Source organism: Convolutriloba macropyga, chromosome 8 (assembly GCF_964194025.1).
Source record: "Convolutriloba macropyga chromosome 8, txConMacr16.3, whole genome shotgun sequence".
Taxonomy (NCBI): Eukaryota; Metazoa; Xenacoelomorpha; order Acoela; family Convolutidae; genus Convolutriloba; species Convolutriloba macropyga.
In genome coordinates this window covers 2598731-2625267 of record NC_134475.1, presented here as the reverse complement: position 1 = coordinate 2625267, position 26537 = coordinate 2598731, and the positions used below count along the sequence as shown (strand labels likewise).

Here is a 26537-nt window from a genome sequence, read left to right as displayed (position 1 = left end):
ATTCATGCAAGCGAAACACATTTCAGAATACAATATTATAGCCATTGATAAGTTTGGTAATTCAAGTGATTCGCAGATTTGACTCCAAAACAAGTAATCAGCTCAAAGACCCATTGAATTGAAATCATATTTTTACCTGCTAGCACAAGCTCCGCTTTCCATCAACACACAAAGTGTGTACTGTTTCTTTTTTGCGAAGCATCAAAACTTCACAAAAAACCGCAATTGCAGCTGAAGCCATTACCTTTTGTATTAAACCATTAACTCATTACCGGGTCTGATCTGTAAATTGGTGAATTTAAACCACTGTCACCAAGAGAAACAAAATGCCACAAAATTTCATATTATTGAAAACGTTTGGTAATGTTAAAAAAGTCCGAAATAAAAAGCTGACCGGGCTATAAATTGCCTTTAAATAAATCATGATGCTAACCTCAAAGATCGCGAAAGCAAACGGCAGATAATAATCTTAGAAACAAGGTTAAATTTTTCAAAAAAGAATGCTCAAATTCAAGAATCAGAAAAACACTACAATTAGATTTCTAATCCCTGCAATTCAGACAATAACCACACATACTTCTTCCTTGTTTTATATGTGCTAGACGTGATGCCATAATAATTCAAAAATTAAATTAAAGAAAATATACGAAACAGAATAAGATTCAAAGACAAAAAATCGTTTAAAAATAATACCAAGGCCGTAAGAAAATTGCAATAATAAGTATTAAATGGAAATTTTGGAAAAGAATTTCAAGCAAACTCTCAGTACTGCCTTATCTTGAATGAAATTAATTGCAAACCAAAGAAATGACGAATACCTAAGAAAGAGCTGAAATCATTCAATTTTTTAACAACTGAAAAAATCAACATAAACAAAATAAATGTAGGTGCCAGGACAAAGCTAGAATAGTACAAATTAGAATGTTAAGAATATGAACACAATGTAAGGAACACCGTAAAAACACTAATTCTTGATTTTTGGAAGATAAAAATCAAAATTAAAAAATCAAGAAAAAAACACATTTCATTGTTCAGCATTCGAGAAATAGAAAAGACCACGAGTCATCCGAGACAAAATCCATCCCCCTGAGCAGAACAGAAGAGAAAAAAACAGAACTCAAACATAAGAATCATTGTGCAAATGAATGGTCTAAAAATATTTAGGACTGCACTTATGAAAAAAAAAATTATCTGTTATTCAAAATGATTGCATTTTTATTGAAATGAAATTAAAGTCCCTCATGTTTCACAAAAGGCCTATTTCTAGTAATTAAAATTAAAATACAGACAAAAAACTGACAAAAATAGGAAAAAAACTACCGAAATCGATTTAACATATGAACAATTTTGTAAAACAAAATTACATCGAGGTAGAAAGAGGCGTTGAGCTTATAAATTATCAAAAGTAGCCATTTTAACTGATTTTTGCCAAAAAAGGCTGATTTTTGCCAAAAAAAGGCTGAAAAAAAACAAGCAATTAATAGAAAAAGCCAAAAACTAACTAAAAAAACAAAAAAATTTGTGCCAATTATGAAATCGAAATGCATTTTCAGGCTCTGCAGAACACTTTGGATATAATTTTCAGGTTTATTATTCAATATAGAATCGAATAACAATCATCCCTACAGAAAAAATTCAAGAACATAGCCGGCAGATTGCCGGAATAGCTGCGAAAGAATAGACCTGCGTGCCATAAAATAGAGATAGAAACAGATACAGATCTAAATTGAAAAAAATCGACGCCGCTCAAAAAAACTAGGTAAAAAACATTCAGCGATAAATTAATAAAGCTTGTTAAAATTCATCCCACAGAAGCCTCTTATTAGGGACCTTTACTGCACATATGAGTTCCTTTGACCTTAAACAAATTCAATTTAAATTTAAGTTTTAAAGTGCAAAAGTCATTTTATTGAGTGAGGTAAGTCACTTATGATCAAAATCTAATCACGCAAATAACCTAAGAACTTTTGCTAAAGCGAGTGAGAAAAGACGTCACGCGCGCAAATGCCGTTAGTGAGAGGAGGAAGTCATTCAAAAAATTTGACTTTTTCAGCTTTGCTGTGTGAACAAATGTAAAACGAAAAAAGAGCGTCAGATGACGAAACAAAAAAAACCAAGAGCACCGCAATATAGCTTCGCTCAGCTTACAGCTTCGCAGCTATGAAAAAAGCAAACCGACAAATGTCGGAAGAATTGCTCTTGAACGACAGGCGAGGCATTTTAATTCTGGGGCTGTAGCCTAGATCAATTTTTCTTCATGGGTGCAAAAATCTTTCCCCCGCCGGGATTCGAACCACTGTCCTCCCGAACCGTGACCCCACGCACTTCCAACTGCGCCATCAGAACCTTATTCTTGATGTGCTGCAACCAATTTTAGTTAGCAGCAAGCTTTACTTCGGAGTGAGAGCAATAGAGATTACTCAAAAATGAAGAACGAAAGCGTGAAAAAGTCACTTGAGAAGTCAAAGAATGTTCTAGAAGAAAAGCGCAAAATTCTCCAGTAAAAAATTTGCATAAAAAAGACACACATGTTTACAATAATTGCTATGAACTTCATTCAAGAGCAATTAAAAACTGGGCCACTTGGACGAAAAAACAGCTAAAAACGGTTATCTATATAAGCCATTCAGTCAAAAACAACTTTTCAAAGTCAAAAAGTCACTAAACGCTGCGCATGATAAAAAAATCTCTAGCTCAGAAAAAATTAGTTCGCACGTTAATTTTTCTCACTTTCGCTTTTAGGTCAAAACAGCGTCTGAACGAATAGCACTTCCGGTAAAAAAAAACCTTAAGAAAACCAATACTCCTCTTCGAGTCGTAAAAACCTTAAGAAAACCAATACTCCTCTTCGAGTCGTAAAAAAAGACAACACCCGAATACAATTCAACTTCTTTGATTTGTAACAAATTCTTTGAATAGTAAAAAGGACTTCTCCAATACTCCTCTTCGAGTCGTAAAAAAAGACAGCGCCCCATACAATTCAAATTCTTTGAATTGGAAAAAAAAACCAAGCGATGGCCAATGATAGCCTCAGCTATCGCTTCGCGGCTATTAAACATAACCGCGAGGTCTCCTAAATGTCTGCATGCTTACAAGTGTTGCATTAATAAAGGAAGTTGACGCTTGAATGTTTTTTAAACAATAGAGTTCTGAAATTCCAGCATGAAACGAAACTCGAACTGTTTATTGACAATTAATGCATGCATAATGCTCACAAAAAACTTCCAGATAAATTATCCACGCTTCATTTCAAGCAACAGGCCACTTGTGTTCGTGTCAAGTGTCAGGTTACATCTTATTCAAGTTAAAAGCATTGACATCTTATTCAAGTTAAAAGCATTTTGACTATCGCCAAACTAGTTATAAATGAATATGACATCCAATGATACGAAAGGGCATTAGAGGGTGTCGTTCCTTACTTACTTGGCAGGTAGTGTGACTGCATTGAGTACGTCTGTAGTTTCCACTCCGCTTGAGGGCCACTCTTCGTAGAACATTGTCCTGCTGTCTAAAGAGTACTGAAACAACCCTAACTTTTAACACTTTCCGGCCATCTATAACACCCCCCACTACGCTATGCACCCCCTCTCCCCCAGTTATAGAGCACTCGTCATTACATTGTAAATCATAAAGTAACAATATGTCACGAGCGTCTGTGTATGCAAATAAAACACCCACTAAACTGAGGGAAGAGCTCACAAACGAAGAAAAGAAAAAAAAAGAAAAACATTGTTAATTCCTTTGAGAATGAACTGTAAAATACAGAACATAGTTTAAAGGCAATGTAGTGTTAAGAAGTATAAATGAAACAAACGTCACATATTGTGAAAGTTTAAACTTGTATTAAATTTACAATGTGCTAAAATATCGACAAATTAAGAGAGATGAATTATAATTGAGAAATTTTTTTTTTTTCAAAACATAGATTCAAAACATAACCGACTAAACGTCGGAAGAATTGCTCTCGAACAACTAGTGGAAGCTCTAATGAATTGCAGCCTGCTTCAGTCGGGGGGGGGGGGGGAAAGGGGAGCCTATATGGGACTAAGAAGTTCAATAGTCGGCTTCAAATAATCACAATAGAGGTTAACATATACCACTATTAAGATTTAAAGTGAAAAATGGCACCAATTTCGGCGCACTTTTCATTTGACTTTCAGTATTAAATTGCCGCCAATTGAATTCAGTTGCTTGAAATTGTGATTGAGAGAGATTTTTAGATCACGCGAATTGCAAAAAGTCAAGGGCGTAAAAGTCAAAAAATGTCAAGCGAAAATTGTGCATAAAAAAGACACACGTTTACAATAATTGCTATGAACTTCGTTCAAGAGCAATTAAAAAATTTAATTTACTGGAAAATTTTGGAACAATTAGGTACAAATTTTGAGCTCTCTATATAATGAACGCGGAAAGTTTCGTGCTAAACTTTGTTGTTAAACGGTTTGTATAACTGCCATGGAGCGAAACTATATCCCTAATTTAGATCATGTTGATCAACCATTTCCGAATTAAACAGATCACAACTTTCTGTCCAATCGCTAATGTATACTCCCCTTGACATGATATATTTAACCTAACTGAAATTTAAACATTTATACTTTTTCACACAAAAGATTAATTTCCACGCAAACTCACCACAGAATTCGACTTTTGGATGGTTTCCTGAGATCCAAAAGCAACCGGGATCGCATACAACGTCGCTTGAGACTGTGAGTAGTTCGTGGTATGTACCTCGTGATATACATGATCTGATGAAGCAGACGAGGCAAAGTTGACCGAAGGCTGACCTTGGTTGTTAGAGGTTGGAGCTTTGGCTACTATAACCTGCTTGGTCAACCGAGGCGAGGCTTTATCAGGTACGTCATTGGCTAGATTGAGGACACTGGGTGACATGCGATTGCGTTTAGTGTCACCTGAGAAATAAACTGCATTAAGAAAACAGGAATTGCTTCCGTTATTCAACCCGCATGTTAAGCGTTAACAGGTTAAAAAATGTGCATCATTAAGAAGCAAAGTATTGTGTGTTATAGCACAGGCGCTATAGGTTGCAGTTAATATAAGCACACTATGTTTGGGGGGGAGCAAAAAGATCCGAAAACAAAGTTCATTTCAAGTTTTTGATTGAAATATTAGTTGATAGCAGTACCTGGAGGTGGCGCACTGCTTCGTCTCCGTGTAGGTGCTCGAGACAGGCTTCGGTTTTGTCTCGGAATATCTAAATAACAATTGGACAAATTTCGTACCGATGAAAAACATAGTTCGCAGATTGCCACAGAAAAGCCGCGATAGCTTAGTAGATCTACAGTCTCAAAAAGATAAACAAAGCTGGCTCATTGCCAGAAAAGAGCCGCAATAGATTCGTAGATCGGCAGTCTAAAAAAAACAGTAAAAAGACAGACCAAAAAAATCGTCTTTTCTTTGAAGGCTGATCTGCTATTTTGATTAAAAATCTGTTTAAGTTATTGCTGCCTCTATTAGCTGCTCTCGAATAACCTTCATTTAGAGTGACACACACCCATTTGACCTTATCTCTTTGAATTAAACTAAACAAAAGTCAATTTCAAAGTGAGGAAGTCATTTTTGAGAGTGAGGTAAGTCACGTGTGACCAAAAAATTAATCACGCGAATGATCAAAAAACTCGCTCCACTAAGAGCGAAAGATGACGTCACACATGCAATTCAGTTGAAATTGCATGAACGATTGAACAAAAAGTGGCTGTGACGTCATATGGTCGTAACAAAAATCATGACGACGAAAAGAAAAAAACATAGCAGGACAAGTCCTGACGTACAATTCAAAAAATTTTCATTGACGAAACAGAAAAAACTAGACCTAAAATGGACTATGAATTAATTGAGAAAATAATTTTTAAAGAATCAGATAAAAAATAAGAAAAAAAACAGAAAATCAATGTCAAAATGCAGCATGTGAACACAAAAAACCACTAGCGAGAAACCAAATTTTTGTTCAAACACCGTTTTCTCAATCTACTTTAAAATTAGAGCGAAAAAAATTTACGCCGCAAAACCACTCGCTTTTTTGCTCCATTTCCTGTTTCGGTGTGACCAAAATCACTACTCCAATTTGACTTCAAAAATCATGAAAATGTGTGAACAGATCTTAAAAAAAAGACAGCAATACAATTCAAATTCTTTGAATTGTAAAAAAACCAAGAGAAGGCCAATAATAGCCCCAGCTATCGCTGTGCGGCTATTAATAAAAACCGACAAAACAGAGAAATTTTTCCTCTTTTAATTAATTGCCGAGATGTTATATTTTGATTAAGAATTTGTTCACCTGATCCCCCTTGTTGACCTGACACACTTAGTTGACCTGATCTCTTCGAATTAGAGTAAAAGGAAAACATTTTTTATAATGAGGAAAGTATTTTTGAGAGAAGTAAGTCAGGTGTGGCCAGAAACTTAATCACGCAAAGGAACAAAAAAAACTCGCTTCACTAAGAGCGGAAAACGACATCCCGCACGCAATTCAGTAAAAATAGCATAAAAGAATGAACAAAAAGCGCAAAGGAACAAAAAACTCGCTTCATTAAGAGTGGAAAATGACGTCCCGCAAGCAATTCAGTAGAAATAGCATGAAAGAATTTGAGATTATCGTGATGTCACATGGTCGTAACAAAAAATCTGGACGACAGAATAAAAAAATCATTGATTAAGCCAAATTAGACCCAGAAATAACCAGGAATGGGCTGCAACAAATATTTGGAAAAAAAAAGAAAACAGTAAAATCAGAGTGAAATTGCCGCATGTGAACAAAAAACCACTACCGAGAAACCGAATTTTTGTTCAAACACCGTTTTCCCACTCTACTTTAAAATTAGAGCGAAAAAAATTCACGCCGCAAAACCACTCGATTTTTTGCTCCATTTCCTGTTTCGGCGTGACCAAAATCACTAATCCAATTTGACTTCAAAAATCATGAAAATGTGTGAACAGATCTTAAAAAAAAGACAGCGCCCCAATACAATTCAAATTCTTTGAACTGTAAAAAAAACCAAGAGAAGGCCAATAATAGCCCCAGCTATCGCTGTGCGGCTATTAATAAAAACCGACAAAACAGAGAAATTTTTCCTCTTTTAATTAATTGCCGAGATGTTATATTTTGATTAAGAATTTGTTCAACTGATCCCCCTTGTTGACCTCACACACTTAGTTGACCTGATCTCTTCGAAATAGAGTAAAAGGAAAACATTTTTTAAAATGAGGAAAGTATTATTGAGAGAGGTAAGTCAGGTGTGGCCAGAAACTTAATCACGCAAAGGAACAAAAAAAACTCGCTTCACTAAGAGCGGAAAACGACGTCACGCACGCAATTCAGTAAAAATAGCATAAAAGAATGAACAAAAAGCGCAACGGAACAAAAAAGTCGCTTCACTAAGAGTGGAAAATGACGTCCCGCAAGCAATTCAGTAGAAATAGCATGAAAGAATTTGAGATTATCGTGATGTCACATGGTCGTAACAAAAAATCTGGACGACAGAATAAAAAAAATCATTGATTAAGCCAAATTAGACCCAGAAATAACCAGGAATGGGCTGCAACAAATATTTGGAAAAAAAAGAAAACAGTAAAATCAGAGTGAAATTGCCGCATGTGAACAAAAAACCACTACCGAGAAACCGAATTTTTGTTCAAACACCATTTTCCCACTCTACTTTAAAATTAGAGCGAAAAAAATTCACGCCGCAAAACCACTCGATTTTTTGCTCCATTTCCTGTTTCGGCGTGACCAAAATCACTAATCCAATTTGACTTCAAAAATCATGAAAATGTGTGAACAGATCTTAAAAAAAAGACAGCGCCCCAATACAATTCAAATTTTTTGAACTGTAAAAAAAACCAAGGGAAGGCCAATAATAGCCCCAGCTATCGCTGTGCGGCTATTAATAAAAACCGACAAAACAGAGAAATTTTTCCTCTTTTAATTAATTGCCGAGATGTTATATTTTGATTAAGAATTTGTTCAACTGATCCCCCTTGTTGACCTCACACACTTAGTTGACCTGATCTCTTCGAAATAGAGTAAAAGGAAAACATTTTTTAAAATGAGGAAAGTATTTTTGAGAGAGGTAAGTCAGGTGTGGCCAGAAACTTAATCACGCAAAGGAACAAAAAAAAACTCGCTTCACTAAGAGCGGAAAACGACGTCCCGCACGCAATTCAGTAAAAATAGCATAAAAGAATGAACAAAAAGCGCAACGGAACAAAAAACTCGCTTCACTAAGAGTGGAAAATGACGTCCCGCAAGCAATTCAGTAGAAATAGCATGAAAGAATTTGAGATTATCGTGATGTCACATGGTCGTAACAAAAATCTGGACGACAGAATAAAAAATCATTGATTCAGCCAAATTAGACCCAGAAATAACCAGGAATGGGCTGCAACAAATATTTGGAAAAGAAAACAGTAAAAAGCAAAGTCAAATTGCTGCATGTAAAAAAGTACTTGCGAGAAAGTCAATTCTAGTTCAAGCTCCGTTTTATCACTCTACATTAAAAGTAGAAGGAACAAAAACATACCCGGCAGATTGCCGGAAAATAGCCGCCGTTGATTCCAATAAGCATGATTGGGATTGAACGAATAGAATATATTGAAAAAATAAGATTTTTGTACAAAATATTTTTAAGTCCGATTTATTTTGATGGCATTTCGTAGTTGAACATACTTCTGTTTCTTAGAGAGAGGCTACAGGGGCTACTATCAACACTAATAAGCATTAGAGGTGGTAACTAAGACTTATAGGAACGACGTTCAAATAGCGGGCATCTAAAATTGGGCTTTGTGGGTTTATCCCGTTTCTATTTCTGACTTCAATTTTTTATACCGACTCTGTTCATTTTGAATTGCTTTGCTTAGCAACTGATGTTCAATTTCACTTTTAGCAGAAGGAGAGAAGAGAGAAACTAGCCTAGAGAAGTCAAAAAGATTTCACGCAAAATGTCGAAAAAGCGGCAAAATGGTAAAGCGAAAAAAAGTTTGACGAAGTAAAAAAAAAAATACGAGCGCAATAATAGCCGGCTGAGAAGATGAGGGCGGCTATTAATAAGTACCAATTTTACTTTAAAAATCATGAAAATGTGTAAGCAGCTCATTTAAAAAACAATCGCAAAATTCCAGAGATGACTCGGGGCTTCTAAACTCGCCGAAGGAAACCGTACTTGTAGCTGAAACCATTATCTTTTGTCAAACGATTAGTATTGTCTCACGAAATTTTATTCAAAATTAAAAAATTCCATTTAGCATTGACATTATCGAAGCAAGCCATAATCGAAAATATCGTCACTCAGAAGCCATACAAAATAGAGACTTGCAACTTACAAAGACCAATTTTGAAATATAGCCGGTAGATTGCCGCAATAGCTGCGAAATAGACTTGCGTGCCGTAGAATAGAGACAGAAACCAACAGATCTAAGTGGAAAAGCCCACGAAGCTCAAAACGCTAGGTAAAAAACATTCAGTGATGAAATAGCTGGTTATCATTCATTCCGCTGAAGCCTTTTCATTAGGGACCTTTATTACATATTTAAGTTACTTTGACTTAAAATTAATTCAATTTAAACTTATGTTTAAGTCATTTTATTGAGCGATGTAAGTCACGTAGGATCAAAATATAATCCTGCAAATGACTTAAAAACTTTTGCTATAGAGAGTGAGAAATGACGTCGCACGCTCAAAAGCCGTTAGTGAGAATAAAAAGTCATTCAGAAAATTTGACCTTTTCAGCTTTGCTGTGTGAACACATGTAAAACAAAAAAGAGCGTCAGACGAAAAAACAAAAACCCAGCGCACCTAAAAAAACGCTCCGCTAAGCTTACAGGTTTGCAGCTATAATAAAAAGTCACTATAAAATATCAAAACCCAAAATACCGTATTCGTAAACATATGGTAACGTTGAAAAATATCCAAGATCTTCAAAATGAAAACAAACTAACAAGCTAAATAATTGGTCGCACCAAGAAACACTGCAATTCAAACGACAAGAACATAGAATGCTCAGAAACTAAACTGATTTGTAAGAAAACTGGAAAATAAAATTGAGGTCTCAATAACAGAAAAAAACTCTTCGATTATAGTATCGATTATAATCAAGATTCAGCCCCAAGTAAAATTAGAACCAAGATCAGTCAAATAATGCATGAATATCATTTAAAATAATTAACCCCACGTGTCTCAGAGCTGCATTATGTTGCATCAAATGCAAACAAAAAACTAAAATATAAGGAAAAATTATAAAATCTTTTTAACAACTCATTAAGGCAGAGCAAATTAAACAAAGTTTAACACATTAGATATTTGCGATAATCAAAAGGGGTCCAAAAACATGAATGTGAAAATTACAGACGAGTTGTAAACAAACCAACTAACTTCGAAAAAAAAATTGCTCTCGAATGACAGGCGGGGTTATTTAATTTAGGTGCTGCAGCCTAGTTGAATTTATTTATGGGTGCCGAAACGTCTGACTAGGGATTCGCACCACCGACCTCCTGAATACTGTACAGAACGATTATCTACTCGGCTATCAAACTCTTGTTATTTCTTATCTTACAATCGGTTACAACGAAGAGCATAAGTGCGAAAAGTAAAAAAAAATTGTTCAAGAACAAGAATGTTCTAGAAAAAACACGCACACACTTGCACAATAATTGCTTTAAACTTCGTTCAAGAGCAATTTAAAACATTGCTGGCAGCTTACCGTGAAATAGCCGCCGTTGACGCTCTTGATGCACATCGGGAATAAAACAGAAAAAGAAAAATAAGAAACAAATTGGCCGAATTTTTGTTTTGTTTTTTTTTCAGTGTCAAAAAGTGTTTTAATTTGTCGTATAGTTTCAGTTAGATTCTAAAACTATACTCAATTCAGCTTCTAAACTGACAGCTAATGGCTTAATACCAATGTCAGCTAGCAAACACTGTAATGAACATTAATAACCTAATTTTCAATGACAATACCAAGCTTTTTCGGTTTATCCCGTATCCTTTGATTTTGCTTTTTTTGACTCCTGGCAGTATTCACTACATTGCGTAATGCAATGCGTGAAAAAATTTCCATTCAGTTGAAACAGCGAGTGAAGTAAGTTAGAAAGAAGGCAAGCGTGAAAATAGTGACTTATGTAAAACCAAAAACGTGATCAGAAGGTAAAGCGAATTTAAAAACATAGCAGGACAAGCCCTGATGTAACAATCAAAGAATTTTCATTGAATAAACAAAAACCTAGACCTAGATCGGACTATGAGTGAATTGGGAAAAAAATCAGATCCAAAAAATAAACAGATCAAAAAAATAAAATCAACAGAAAATCAATGTAAAAATGCCGCATGTAAACCAAAAAACCATTAGCGAGAAATGGAAATTTGGTTCAAACGAAAAACTAGGAGTAGAATGAACTATGAATGGATTGGAAAAACAATTAAGAAAAAAGTCCCGTCAAAAAATCGAAAAAACAGTTAGAAAATCAAAGTGAAATTGCCGCATGTGAATGTGAACAAAAAATTACTACCGAGAAAGCGAATTTTTGTTCAAACACCGTATTCTCACTCTACTTTAAAATTAGAGCGAAAAAAATTCACGCCGCAAAACCACTCGATTTTTTGCTCCATTTCCTGTTTCGGCGTGACCAAAATCACTACTCCAATTTGACTTCAAAAATCATGAAAATGTGTGAACAGATCTTAAAAAAAAGACAGCGCCCCAATACAATTCAAATTCTTTGATTGGTTAAAAAGGAGAGCGCCTAAATAATAGCCGTTGAGAGGCTGACGGCGGCAATTAAAAAATAACAAAAAACCCTTATCCGTTTGAAAAAGAAGTGGAAAAACAAGTGGATGCAGAAAAATTAAAACAAAAATTAATGCAGAAAAAAAGCAATTCATTATCAGCAATAAAAAAATTAGTAAAATGACAATCATTCTCCCGACAAAAAAAGAAAACAATTAAAAGATGTGAATCAGTGAAATATTTTCCGTGCAACGCCAAGATACTGTTATAACTTCAATACTAAAGCATTCTTTGAATTTCAACCACTAAGCACCGAAAAAATAAATCTTTATAAAAACATTTAATCCCTGACGAAGCACAGAGCCTTATTCTAATCAAACCAAAACGCAATAAAAAACTTGAAACAGATTGGACAAGAAAGAGCTAAAACCGGATTTGTACGTGTACAATTTAATAAAAAGGTGAACACCTCACTTCACAAGAATTCTATGCATGAATTACCAAAATTACGCTGTTATGCACAGTTATTACAAAGTTCAAAAAGATCTTAAAGATCCAAATAAAAATTATTGAAAAACGATGCCAAAAATTAACTACAGAACGGCAAAGTAAAAGCCGATTTTGCACTTGGAACGATCTCATGAACACATATGGAAGTTTAGATTGATGCAACATAATTTCTAATCTAACCTTAAACAAATCAGAATTGTCAAACAAAAAGAAAAAAATGATTGAGCAATAAAACTTAAGATTACTGAAAAAATGCTGACAAATTTCCGTTTAAGTGTGTGTTTGTGTGTGTGTGTGGGGGGGGGGGGGGGTTGTGGCATTGGGGTGGGTGGGCCGCGGTATGTAGCTGCGGGTCAGGTGGGCGGGGGCGTGGGACCGTTGTGGGAAGAAAGTTAGATAACCTTTCGACCTCGAATATTATCATCGTTTCTATCAACTACGCATTAGAAATTAAGTTTCAGTTAAAGTCCAATGTTTCGAAACAGAATTCAACCTTCTAAAACAAGCCATGAAGAGAAAGAGGTCAAAGTTGAGGCCATGAACAAACTTGCTTCAGCTAAAAAAATGATAGAATACCAACACTCCTTTTCGAGTCGTAAAAAACCTCGAAAAATCCAATTCTCCTCTCTGAGCCGTATAAAAGAAAGCGCCCCAATACAATTAAAATTCTTTGATTGGAGTAGTGGATAAAACAAGGCTTCCAGCCACCAGCAAAAATTTGACCCTTTCTCCAAGCGCTAATCACGCATGTCGAATCTGGCCAAATTTTACTGATTTCTGGAAGCCTTGTTTTATCTACTACTATATATTAGCTCTAAATTTGATAAAAATTAAAACTAAAATCAAAAGTAAAACAAAAAATCAAAGCAAAATTTAAATTTCACTCTTAAAGAGTGATTCACTTTTATTCGGAGTGATCCCCAGTAGAAAAGATCGCTCTTTTTCGCTCTTAAAGAGTGATTCCCTCTTTTTTGTTATTTTTTTATTTTTTTATACTTTTTATTTCAAATTATCTATACTTTTCAATAAATTTATATTTTCTTTTATTTTTTCTATATTTATTCCATTATTAATAAGAAATGATACAAAATTATAGTATTTACATGAACAACTATCAGTGAAACTGCTCAACGGAGTTCTGTTGCAAATTCGCAGATCCTCTGTTTGGTTAATAACTAAAGGACTTACAGCTCTAGGACTTTGCCAACTAGGATTAATTGTTTTATCCGCGAAGCGGTTACACCGATCAGTTATATCAGGGAACCTGCTTTGCAGATTTCTACTAAATCCTCTAGTCAATTCTATATCTGGATGTTGTTTCTTTACATGAGCCCGTATCCCATCATCTCACAACGGAAGTACAATATGGACAATTAACTTTAGAGGAAGTACAACTTCTACATGTATACTTACCCTCATCAAAATTATTTAGTGGTTTTATATAATTACACTTATTACAACATCTAGTTAATACTTCTGAGCTGGGGTTAGGGTTAGGGATAAGGTTAAGGTTAGGGTTGGGGTTAGGATCTGAGTTAGAGTTATAGTCATAGATAGAATCAGAACCAGAACTAGAGCTAGAATTGGGGTTAGAACTAGAACTAGAACTAGGGTTAGAAATAGAATTAGGGTTAGAACTAGAGTTAGAATTAGGGTTAGAACTAGAACTAGGGTTAGAACTAGAATTAGAATTAGAACTAGGGTTAGAACTAGAATTAGAACTAGATTCATTTTTTAAAGAACAACCCCATGGGGAAAAATCATTAGCACAAATACCACTTAATATTATATTACCACACATACATTTATCAGTTTTATCTTTATGAAATGATTCATAATGATATTTTAAAACAGCAATGTTTTCACATTTATAGTTACACTCTAAACATTGTAAAAGCATTTATAATAGGTAAATTTTAATGTCTCTGATAATATTTAGCCATGATTTCAATTAAATCTTTAGTATAATCTTTAGAAGTGATACACTCTGCTAAATATTTATTTCCTAAAGTATTGAGTGTATTAGTTTTACATCTCTTATCTAAGATCAAATCAAGGTCTAATTCTTTTTTATCTTTAACAAAATTTATAATCTTTTCTCTAAATTCTTCATTATTTCCATATAGTTTGTTTAAAACCTTCCTCCCTTTCTATTCAAAATTCCCATCTCTTCATTGACGAAGTCATGGTTACACTGATCAGTATACGAACTTTGTTCATGGTTTACCAAACTGCTTCGTGTTTCACCTTCCAACTCTTCTCCATATCCAACATTAACTAATGTATTTACATTACTCAACATTGTGCTTGCTCCCATTGCTACAGTTCCAGCATTTCTTGATATCGAATCGGGATAAATATAACTAAATATAATTAAACCTGTGCCTATAATTCCACCAATATTTGATAAAATTTTCATACCCTTTCCCATAATCATTTCTTTAGTTAGAACATCATTCTGTATTTTAATATTATTTAAAGTAAGAAGTTTATTAAAATAAAACTGATAATTATCATGATTAATAACATTTCTATCTGTTGCATTAATCATTACTGGTTTCATATATGCTATAAGTTTATTTATGTCTTCACTTTCTAAATCATCTTTTAAACCAAGAGCTTTTAAATCAAGGAAACCAACTCTTGAATCATATATCATTGTTCTATTACTACTAATAATAATAAAAGTATTTTCCTTTTTATTATATTTAACTATACCATAACGAAGTTCATCTGACATTCCATCTGTATAATTATAATAGTTACTATTTAATTCACTAATTATTTTATTGAAGTCATGTTCACATTTATATATCTCATTAAAGTTTTTAAATAGGTCAGGTCCATTATAAGTTGTTAAATAAATAGTATCACAATTCATTCTTGCTGTATTAATTATTTGAGCTGGTTTATGACACATTACAATCATTTGAATATTATAATGTCTACCTTCAGTAAAATAATAACCTATATCCTTATTTAACATATCACCCATATCATCAAGTACTATTACACAATTTTGAAATTTATGCATATTATTTTTTGTGATCATATTTATATCACATTTATTAAACCCAGTATAAAACTTATTAGACTCAGGATCTATCCAGTCTCTGTAATCTTTACAAACTATAACTATAATTTTAGCTTGATCTTGAACTTGATCTCGATCTTGATATTGATCTTGATCAGTGAAACTGCTTCGCAGATCTTGATTTTGGACTGAGTATAATTTTAAATATTGTCTAATAAAATATGTTTTGCCTGTACCAGTTCCACCATAAACAATAGTATGTAATGGTGACTTTTCACATTCAAATCTAACTAGACTCCTATTCATAAATCCACCAAAGCTTTCTTCCAGTTTTGTATATTTACTTGGTCTTGAATCATATATTATATAACAAATTCCAATTATAATAATAAAAATATAAACTGCACTACCTGTTTCCATTTTTATATAATAAATATAGATTTGATTTAGGTTTAGACTTAGACTTATCTGCGAAGCAGGTTCCCTGATAATTAGACTTAGATTTAATAAATTTATATATATAAAAATGCTCATCCTAACTTTTTTAGGAATTAAATAATAAACTTAATATTGATAATAATGCTATGAGTGATATTAGAATAAAAGATATAGGTAAAGATATAAGTCTAACACCAATTGAGATTGTAATGAGAGATCAAACTCCTGATAGTATCGGTTATCCTAACTTCAACATTATTGTAAATCTACATCCAACTGAAGGTACACATTGGGTTTTAGTTATAAGAAGAGAAGATCAGCGAAGCGGTTACACCGATGGTCCTGTCTATTACTTTGATAGTTTTGGTGTAGAAACTCCACCTTTATTTTTAGAAGAGTATGTTGATCTAGGCTCCAATGAAAGAATACAACAATATGATGAATCTTATTGTGGGGCTTATTGTTTATATATGATCTATCTTATTGATAGAGGATTTAGAATTAAAAGTGCTTTGAATATTCTAGTTAATCAATGTAAATATCCAGGAATATATAATGAGTGTTTTTGTTTAAGTTGTAATGTTAATGATAAAGATAATGTTAATGATAATGATAAAGATAATGTTAATGATAATGATAATTTTAATGATAAAGATAATGTTAATGATAATGTTAATGTTAATGATAATGTTAAAGTTAATGTTAATGATAATGATAATGATAATTCTTTATTTATATTGGATGAAAAACATGGTGAAACATCGGTGGAACCGGTTCCCGGATGGGTGAAGCCTCATGGCGAAGCATGGACGAAGTCCCATCAAAAGTTCAAACCTAACAACAATGGTGAAACATGGACGAAGTCCCATAGTCCTACTAACAGTATCCGCGAAGCGGTTTCACCGATCTCTGTAAACATAAATGATGATATATATTCATGGTTAAACGATGATGATATAATTACTGAAGCCGCATTCCCAGATAACTTTAGATGTATAATATCTGGTCCTAGTGAATGTGGTAAGACATTCTTATTGAAAAAACTAATTCTAGCTAGTATATACTTTGATAAGCTATACATCATTGGACCTACTGGCGATCAGTACCATGGTATAGAAAGAATAAACCCCAAAGCAGATGTTGAATTTATTAAAGATATAAAAGATTTACCATCTCCCGATAAACTACCCAAAGACTTAAAGAAACTAATGATATTCGATGACGTTAGAGCCAAAGAACCAGTTATTAATGAATACTTTTGTAGAGGTAGACATAATAACTGTAATATGATATATCTTAATCAAAACCTGTTCTCTCTGGATAGGCAGAGTGTTAGAGAGAACTGTAATCTATTTATTTTATTTGAACAGAGAGGTAAAGTCCTAGCATCGATATATCAAGATTTCTTTAATAATGTTGAACTTAGTTATAATGATTTTGCTAATATATGTAATAAGGTATGGAAAGAGCCTTATAATTATATTGTCATTGATATAACTTAAAATAAAAATATTAATGGTAAACTAAGAATTAATTGGGGTCGGAGAGTTTTGTAGTTAAGTTTAAGTTAAGTCATAAAGATAAAGACTAAACTAGATCAACGAAGTTGCTGTGTTAACACAGATGTAAAGTAAATCTTAATACATGACCATTAAAGTCCATAAGTCTTCCATGCTCATCTTTAATATGAAATTCTATATATTCTATTCTATCTTTAGTTACAATTTGATATCAGATATTAGTTGGTATAATATTTATCAAGTAACCTGGTGGTTCTGTTAGATTAAAAGTATATAGTATGTCTGTATCTATACCATTATCTTTAGCTCCAGATATAATTTTGCAATGAATGTTAATAGTACTAAAACCCATAAAATCAATAATTTTCTGAGATTTATATCTACCTTTTTTATAAATTAATTTTCTAAATCCTAGTAATGAGGCTAGTGAGTTTTCTATATCAAAGCTGAGTGCTCCTTGTTTTATTTCCATTAAACATTTCATCGTATTCTTATCAAGTTCTATTCTAACATTACCATCAGTTTCTTCTTTTATTAATTCTGCTATATCAGTTAACTCATATGCTCCCGGTGTAATAGTTGAATATAGCAACGTGATTCCTTTATAATTATGATTAAGTATAGATGTAATGTTTGGGCTTGAGGTAGAGATAGGGTTAAGGTTAGGGTCAGAGCTAAGAGCCTGAGGTAAAGCCTCATCATCTTCTATAACAGTACTAGCATATAAGAATTGATTATTTCTCCTATTCACATTAAACACCGAATTATAAACAGATAATCTAATTAAACCTAATTTTGTTGTATTAAGTATAGGTTCACTAAAGTAAAACTTTTCTGTTGGTTTTATCATTCTAAAGTTAAGTGTATGCTCTTCTTTAGTTTTAGTTAAAGCTTCGTGTATATTTTGTAGTTCATATAGAATCAAGTTGTATGTCATTTTTTATCTAATAAAAATGGATTTTAATTTGGATGCAGCTTATGGTTACAAAAATGAGATACATAAAAGTAAGATTATAAAATATAAACCAAATAACCTGGCAACAATGAATACGATAAATACCAATATTAATATCATACTCAATAGAGAAGAGAATCATTTAAATTTGCGTGATTCCTATCTAGAGATAGAGTTTGTTGTATCAGATGATGCTGGTGGTGTATTTGCTAATGATGCTAATACTAGATTAGTTAATTATGGTATGATGGCATTGTTTAGTTCAATTAAGCTTGAAACTAGTGGTGGTAGGACTATTGAATATATAGATCATTGTCATCCTAATCTATTGATGTATAAGTTATTAACTATTACTGGTGATGAATATGAGAGTGGTTTTGTTAGAAATCAGGGCAATATAGATAGTCAACTTAAAGGTGACCATATTGCTGCACAACGAGGTCATATGTATATGATGGTTAAGATGAGTGATCTATTTGGTTTCGTAAATGATTTAGAAAAGATTATATATGGTTTAGGATTTAAACTATTATTAAAAAGAAATAATAATGATAGAGCTCTATAAAGTGTTAATGCTAATCCTGGTGCAGTTGGCAATTATGGTAATATAGAAATTAGAGATATATCATGGTGGGTACCTAGTATTGATCCTAGTAATGATAATAGAATTATTGTGCAAAAGGGTTTAAGTAAAAAGAATAATGTAGACTTTAGTTATTATGAAAGAAAGACATTTTATAAGAATGTGCCCAATGCTACTAACTTCTTGTTTGATCTTGGTATGGAAAGTGGTATGGAAAGACCGCAATATATAATAGTTGGTTTTGAAAATAATAATGTTAATGAACAAACTCATGATGCAAGTACATTTGATGTAATGAATGTTACTGAATGTTATTGTAAGATTGGTAGTGAGTTTTATCCCGAGGATAGAATGAATATTAATTATGGAACCAATAATTATAATGAGGCTTTTAAAGAGATTGTTAGCTTTAATAAAGATTATAATGGGCTACCATAAAATATAAAACCATATATAAATCATAGAACATTCAAAAGCAGTTATAGAATATATGTATTTGATACTAGATATCAAAGGGATCATATAGGTCCACAACCAATACAACTTAATTCTAAATTTAGTGCTGCAGTTGCAGATGTTATATGTCATGCATTAGTATTAACTAGAAAGGTTATTAGTGTGAATAGTGATGGTAATAAGATGGTAGACATAATATCATAGATATAATTTAAGTCATAGATATAATTTAAGTCATAGATATAACTCTAGCGATAATTATAATTTTAGATATAACTCTAGCGATAATTATAATTTTAGATATAACTCTAGCGATAATTTATAATTATAGTATAATATAGTTATTGTTATAATTATATACTTATACTTATACATAACCATATACTTATACTTATATTTATAGCTAGTCAGCTCTAATTGTTACTCTTGTTAATACCTAACTATTTCTTATTAGTATTAACAAAACCCTTAGCATAAATAATGTCTAATTTCTTTTTATTCTCTAGAGCCAAGCCTCTAGCTTCAAGCTTAACCTTGGGCTTGGGTTTAATAACAACAAAAGGATTATACTTTTTAACTTCCATTATTTTTTATATATAGAAATGAGTCTTTTAAATAAGTTCGAAACTAATTCATATTGTTTTGGAGGTACACATTATAGTGGTACTGTTAATATAAGAGGAGCTATCACTTCAAAAGGTACTAAAATGTTAAAAGGTATTTGTGTTTTATGTAGAAGGAATAAATCAATGACAGTATCTGATGCAACAATAGAAGCAGAAGGACTTAAAGATTTCTTTAAAAGTGTTGGTAGGGCTGCAGTTAACTTTGGAAAGAAAGTTGCTAATAATCCAGTAAGAGCACTAGAAATAGCAAGTAAAATAGGAAGTGCAGCTGCATCTAGAAACCCTAAAGCAGCTCTAGCGGCTACACCCGATTTAATTAAATTTGCAACTACTGGTGAAAGTATAAAGGTAGTACAAAAAGGAAGAGGGTTATATTTAGGTACAACGAAAACATAACTATTTGATTATGATTATAATTATGATTATATTATGTTTATGATTATGATTATATTATGATTATATTATGTTTATGATTATTATTATAACTAAGATTATGATTATATATTTATTGATCGGTGTAACCGCTTGGCTTGCCACAGACGAAGTCTGTTCGCGGATAAATATTAATACTAATATTATTATTACTAAAAACATTGATATTACTAAGCACTAATATCTTTAATCTAAAAAAAATACTCAGCTTGTTTTTCTTATTCTTCTAATAATCCTAATATAACTTAACAAATTCATTATACTCATCATTATCTATTTTATTATCATTCATTGATTTAGTATATAGTTTATTAAACTTATCACTAAACTGTTTACTTAAAATATACATTTGTGAATACTTTATAATTTTATTTCTAATTTTAGTATTAATTGTTTTTGATAATGAACCACAAACAGTTGCTGTAGCAAAAGCTGTTGGTATAGAATAAGCTAATCCTATACCTGTTAATGAAACTGATGTTGTTGTTGCAGTTGTTGCTATTGATGATAATACTATTTCTGTTATCTCAGCTATGTTAATATAATTCATATATCTACTTAACTTCTTATTATAGTTATTAGTTTCAGTTTCATAATAATTTCTAATATCTTTTATAATGTTAATATTGTTGTTAAATATATTATTAGCTTGAATCTTTTCGTTTATCAATCTTTCTGATACTGATGACAAATCTGGATATAGTAATCTCTCACTCGGTGCTGTTGGATTGGTCATTGCTTTGCTTATTTTCATTAGTAAAAATTCTTTCTATTTCTTTCATTATATCTTCTTGATTAAAACTATAATGCATCTCAAGTCTGTCTTTCTCTTTATTATCAAGTAACTTACTTTGTAAAAGTATAGCAATTATATGTTGTACTATAACACCTCTAAGAGATTTATTGTATTCTTTCATTTCTCTCAGACCGTTAGTAAACATTTCATCTAAGTGTATGTTAGTTATATTCTGATTAAACTTATTATTATGAAATTCTTGCTTTAATTGATTATATTTAGAGATAGTATCTGCAGCAACTTCATTACAAAACTTAACAGTATTTCTGACTTCATTTGTTGATTCAATAAACTCATTAATTAGTTCTTCATTAACTTGTGTTTCATTTAGTTGTGATGTTTTAGTTGTAACTTTATCAAAGTCACCCTTTCTTAGTTCAGTTATGTTTCTACTTAAAATGTCTAATTAATTAGAAGAGGATAATAAGTTATTGTCACAAAATTCTTTATTAACAACATCTTTTTCATCTATTGGAGGATGAACATTTGTAATTTTATAGGTATCCTTCATATCAATATTACCATTATCTTCTAGGAATAACCCACGAGCCTTACTTAGTGTTAAGTTGTTTCCATTCCCTATATGACGTTTCGCTTGGTTAAATCTATTTCTTGTCATTATTTATATTAAGAAATATATTTAATGATTCCAAAACCTTATTATTAGATTCAAAATCAAACTCGGATTTCAATAGTTCCTGTTCATAATATTTACCTTCTATTATCTCTCCATTAACATCTTCTATTTTATATGTTGGTGGATGTGTTTTTAGAACTTCATTCACTTTAAACAATTCTCTATTCCAATTAGAAGTGTAACCTTTAGAGAAGATATTACGTTTATCTGCATTTCTAACATAATCACCAACTTTAAATTTTGGTGTTGCTTTGGTAGAATTAACATAGTATTTAACTTTATCAGGATTATCAGAAGCATCAACTGGTGTCACATTAATTGATGAGTGAATGTTATTGTTATATGTTACAACAGCATCATTTAATATATTTACCCAATTACCATCGCTATTGATGAACATTAGTTTATTTATTATGTGTAATAATGTTCTATTAAATCTCTCTATGAATACAGCCTTTAAATCACTATAAGTAGAATATAGCTCTATCCCTGAAGCGGCTTTGCCGGTTCCATATTCTTTAAGTAAAGATTTAAATGTTTTATTGTAAAACTCACTACCTCTATCTACCCATAACTTTTCTGGTTTTCTAGGTTCAGAGCCACCTTGTGGATGTTCACTTAATACTATTTTAAAACCATTAGTTATAGATAAACCAGATTTATTCTTTAATGGAATAGCCCATGCATATTTTGTGAATATATCTATAACTGTTAATATAAACTTATAATTATTATTGTATTTACTTAGAGATGACTTATCACTTAAATCAGCTGACCATGTTTCATCTTTATATAGTGGTATTATACTTTGTCTTTTAAACTTTGTTATTTGAGGACTGAATACTTCTTTAGCTAGTTGTTGTTGTTGTTTTTCTAACGTTTTATTTATGGACATAGTCATCTGCGAAGCAGGTTCCCTGATGGACGTAGTCATGGTTTCACCTATTTACCATAATTAAAAACAAAATTATCTAGTTGGTCTTGATTAAAAATATTCATAGATAATAGTTGCTTAGATATATCCAGCATTTCATCATATAATCCATCATGACCAGCTTTTGTTTCTAGTATTAATAATTCTAGTCTTTCTACTAAATTATTTGGGTTGCCATTTAATCCCCTGCCAAATATATCATCTCTTACCTCCATTATACGTTTTATTGTTCTATATCTAGCGCTTTTCTCATCCCCTTTTCCTAAATCATATCTAATATCCTTTAAAAACCTCTTAATTTTGTTTTCATCTTCCTCAACCTTATCATCATATGTTACATTTGTTTTAGTAAGAAAATCAGTCAATCCTTCTGAAAACTCATATACATTATCCCTAACTAAAAATGCACCCTGCTCTAGAGTTATATCAACACCATTCATTTTATATCTCCTACTAGGTAAATCTACGCGTTCTAATTTTAATTGAGGATTAGTTTGAGCCCCCATGTCATGAAGAAGTTTGGCTGTTTTTGTATCAACATAAACTGGTGCTATATCTTGAGTTTGCTTTATGGTCCCCTTTAACGTTTCACCAATCTTGGAAGCAGTTTCAACCATCTTGGAAGCAGTTTCATTAAACTGGGAACCAGCTTGCTCGATCTGCGAAGCAGTTTCACCGATCATCTTAGTTTGTTTATCTAACTCTTGATTTTGCCAATCTACTGCTCTTAATGTTTGTTCACTTAATGCTAGATTCCGTTCATTGTTTTCACTGATAGTTTTAGTTAAAGGATCGAATAACTCTTCTATTTCACCATAATATTCTTGTTGTTTTAATTTATCTTCTAATCTATTTCTTCTGTTTTGTTTTTCTAGATTGTTTAATTCTATAAGTTTATCTAGTTTAGTCATTTTATATGTATTGAAAAATTATAATAAGAGTAAAAAATGGATAATAAAAACAGCTTCTCTCTTAATCTAAAAAGATGTTTAGCTTGTAAAAGACGTTGTAATACTATAGATGAGTTTATTGATCATATTAAGGAACCAAATCATGATGATTTAATAATTTCAACTTATTCTAAATATGTAGATGGGGCTGGGAAGATAATAAAATTTCTAGAACATAATAAAAATATAATAGCTGGAGCTACACTACATAAGAATACAATCATGCGAGACACTATGGAAAAATATATGGCTCAGATAATGATTTATAATATACTAACTACCAAGCCTATGGATGTAATGAATAAATTAGGTCTATAATTATTTGTTATAAAAATTAGCAAAGCTCGTTATATAATATAACAGCAACTTCAATTAACTTTCTATCACCATTAATGGTTAGTTCTAGAATATTATTAACCAGTAGGTCTTTGTCTCCATCTAATGATCTGCGAAGCAGTTTGGTAAACCGCGAGCTTAGCTCGTTCACTGATGCTTGGTGGATCATTTTTATTAAATCTCTTTTGAATAGCTATAGATTCTCATCATGAGGATAGCTTTATAGTATCTATAATAGATTAGTATAGATTCTCATCATGAGGATGGCTTATAGTATCTAAGCTATATGTTTTGGGGGACAATACTATAAATTCCTCAATAATCCTACTTCCCAGCTCGTGCTTAAACTTGCCGGGGACTTTATTATTAGTTTTTATAGGTATGTCTAGATTACTTAAGTCCATATGATCATCACTAACTTTACCATCACTATAACTTAATACGAAACTGTCCGTATCCATATAGTGAAGTGTTAGATCTTTGAGGGATGGTTGTAGAATATTATAGAATACATCATACATGTGTAATTTACTTAATTCTAAGATAGTAACACCTACATATACTGGAGAATCATGTTCTATGTTTTTCTTTATATATTCTATTTGGCTATAATCTCTATATCTAGTTATATTCTTAAATGTTGGTTTACTTACACTTTTCATTATCTGTTCTTCATCATGCAAGAACTTGCTTTGAAAGAAGTGTAGAGGATTCATGCACATTCTTCCATATAATGAGTTATTCATTAGTTTCCTTACATCATTAGTTTCCTTACATCCTTACATCCTGCTTCAGTTTTAGCTGTTGCTCTTTTATTTGTATTGTTTTGTATATAATCGCTACATATATAATCTTGTTTAAATTTAATTACTCTGTATTTTTGTTACTTTTACCCCCATCTTAACATAGAACTTTAACATTCTATAATGAACCATATATTCTGTTTTGTTGTTTTGGTCTAAGATTAATTTCTCTGATCTGTGAAGCAGTTTCCATGATCTTGCTTTACTTTTCTCTCTTTCTCTGCACCCCAATTCATTATCATTTGTCTTTCTTTTATTAGGCATTAGTGCTAACTGTTCTGTTCTCTCTTTACATTAATTAGTATAATCAATATCACAAACTATATAGTAACCATGATCACTATCATCTGGAGTATTCAATATTACATCTAGAGTAGTAGTAGTAATAAACTCAAAATCCTTATAAGGTAACTTTTGCATCATTGCATAACCATATAGGTTGTTTGCGTCTATGTACCATATATTTCTATTAATAACTTTATCATTAGTATCTGCGAAGCAGGTTCCCTGATTAGTATTAGTACTAGTATTAATATAATCATTAATATTAGCATTAGTATTAGTATTACTATCTGCGAAGCAGGTTCCCTGATTATTTATATATCTATCACCCATTATTCCGCATATACCACCTCGCTTTGCTCCAACAAAATCATCTAGCATTTGTTTATCTTGTAATGTATCTAATGTTACACCGCTTGACATTAACCAACAATCAAAACTATAACCCGGGAGACTAACGTAATGTAGTGGATTGAGCTTGAATTCTTTCATACTTAGTTTAAGATATTCATTCATGCAATAGTCTAATATTTCCACATCATTTTGTAAATACTCTATAGTTAGATCTTTACCAGTTTTATTACTGTTTTCATTATTAAAGTTATCTACTTCTTGTGTTGGTAATTTATTATGTAGAGAGGATTTAAAGTCTTCTATTTTTAGATTACCTATAAGATTATTATACGACTTTGTCGTGTTTCCCAAGGAGTCTAAACCAATGTATTCATATGGATATAATGTTTTAGTTTTACATCCGTATATCTTTGCCATTTGATCTAGAGGCATAGCTAAGAAGTTATAACTGTCTAAGAATTTGAGACAACCAATGCTAAACATCTTAGATTTACCAGCAGCTAGTGGTATGTTATCTACTTTTCTTTTATCATTATTCTGTTTAAAGAGTTCACTGTATAGTAGGTTGAAGTCATAGCCAGAGCCATTATGGAATATTACTGGAATGAAGTTTTGTTGTTTGTATCTTAGATTACATATTTTACAAGCTGGTCCTCTATATTTACCAGTTTCATGACAATGATCTCTTACTTTATTAATACATGCTTTACTGCAGATATGACAAGTGTTATCAGTTTCATGATATAATGTATCTTCTTCTGTGAATATCATCTTTTCATTATATTTGAAATTATTCTCAGTTTCTATTTCTAACAGATCTCTAGCAAATCTTTTGATGCAGCCTAAACCGAAGTACTGTTTGAAGTTACCTTGCCAGGTGTAACCCACAGCTATTGGAATATGTTCAGCTATTACATATTTTAAATCATTAGTTGAGACATCGGTGAAACCGCTTCGTGGATCAACAATGCAACATTCTATATCGGCAGTTATAATATTTTTTATATTCTGACGTTTGTGCTCATTTATAAAAGTAATATGTTTTTTCTTAGGACAAACAATCTCTGGTTTGAAGGAGTTGTTGCATTCGTGTTTATCATATTTAATTTGTGAGTTAAACCAATAGGTACACCTATCACAATAATAATATTTA

The 26537-nt window shown here is 31.9% G+C and overlaps 1 protein-coding gene across 4 annotated transcripts in view; it reads right to left on the bottom strand.

Moving 5' to 3' along the window:
• Nucleotides 1-26537, bottom strand: part of LOC142343867 (protein inturned-like) — a 50141-nt gene that overhangs the window by 4290 nt on the left and 19314 nt on the right. For all 4 annotated transcript variants that reach the window (XM_075395241.1, XM_075395239.1, XM_075395240.1 and 1 more), the window contains 3 exons: nucleotides 5147-5215; nucleotides 4636-4913; nucleotides 3424-3518 (listed from right to left, as the gene is read on the bottom strand). In XM_075395241.1, coding sequence (XP_075251356.1) covers nucleotides 3424-3518; nucleotides 4636-4913; nucleotides 5147-5215 — 442 coding nt within the window. The remainder of the gene's footprint in view (nucleotides 1-3423; nucleotides 3519-4635; nucleotides 4914-5146; nucleotides 5216-26537) is intronic.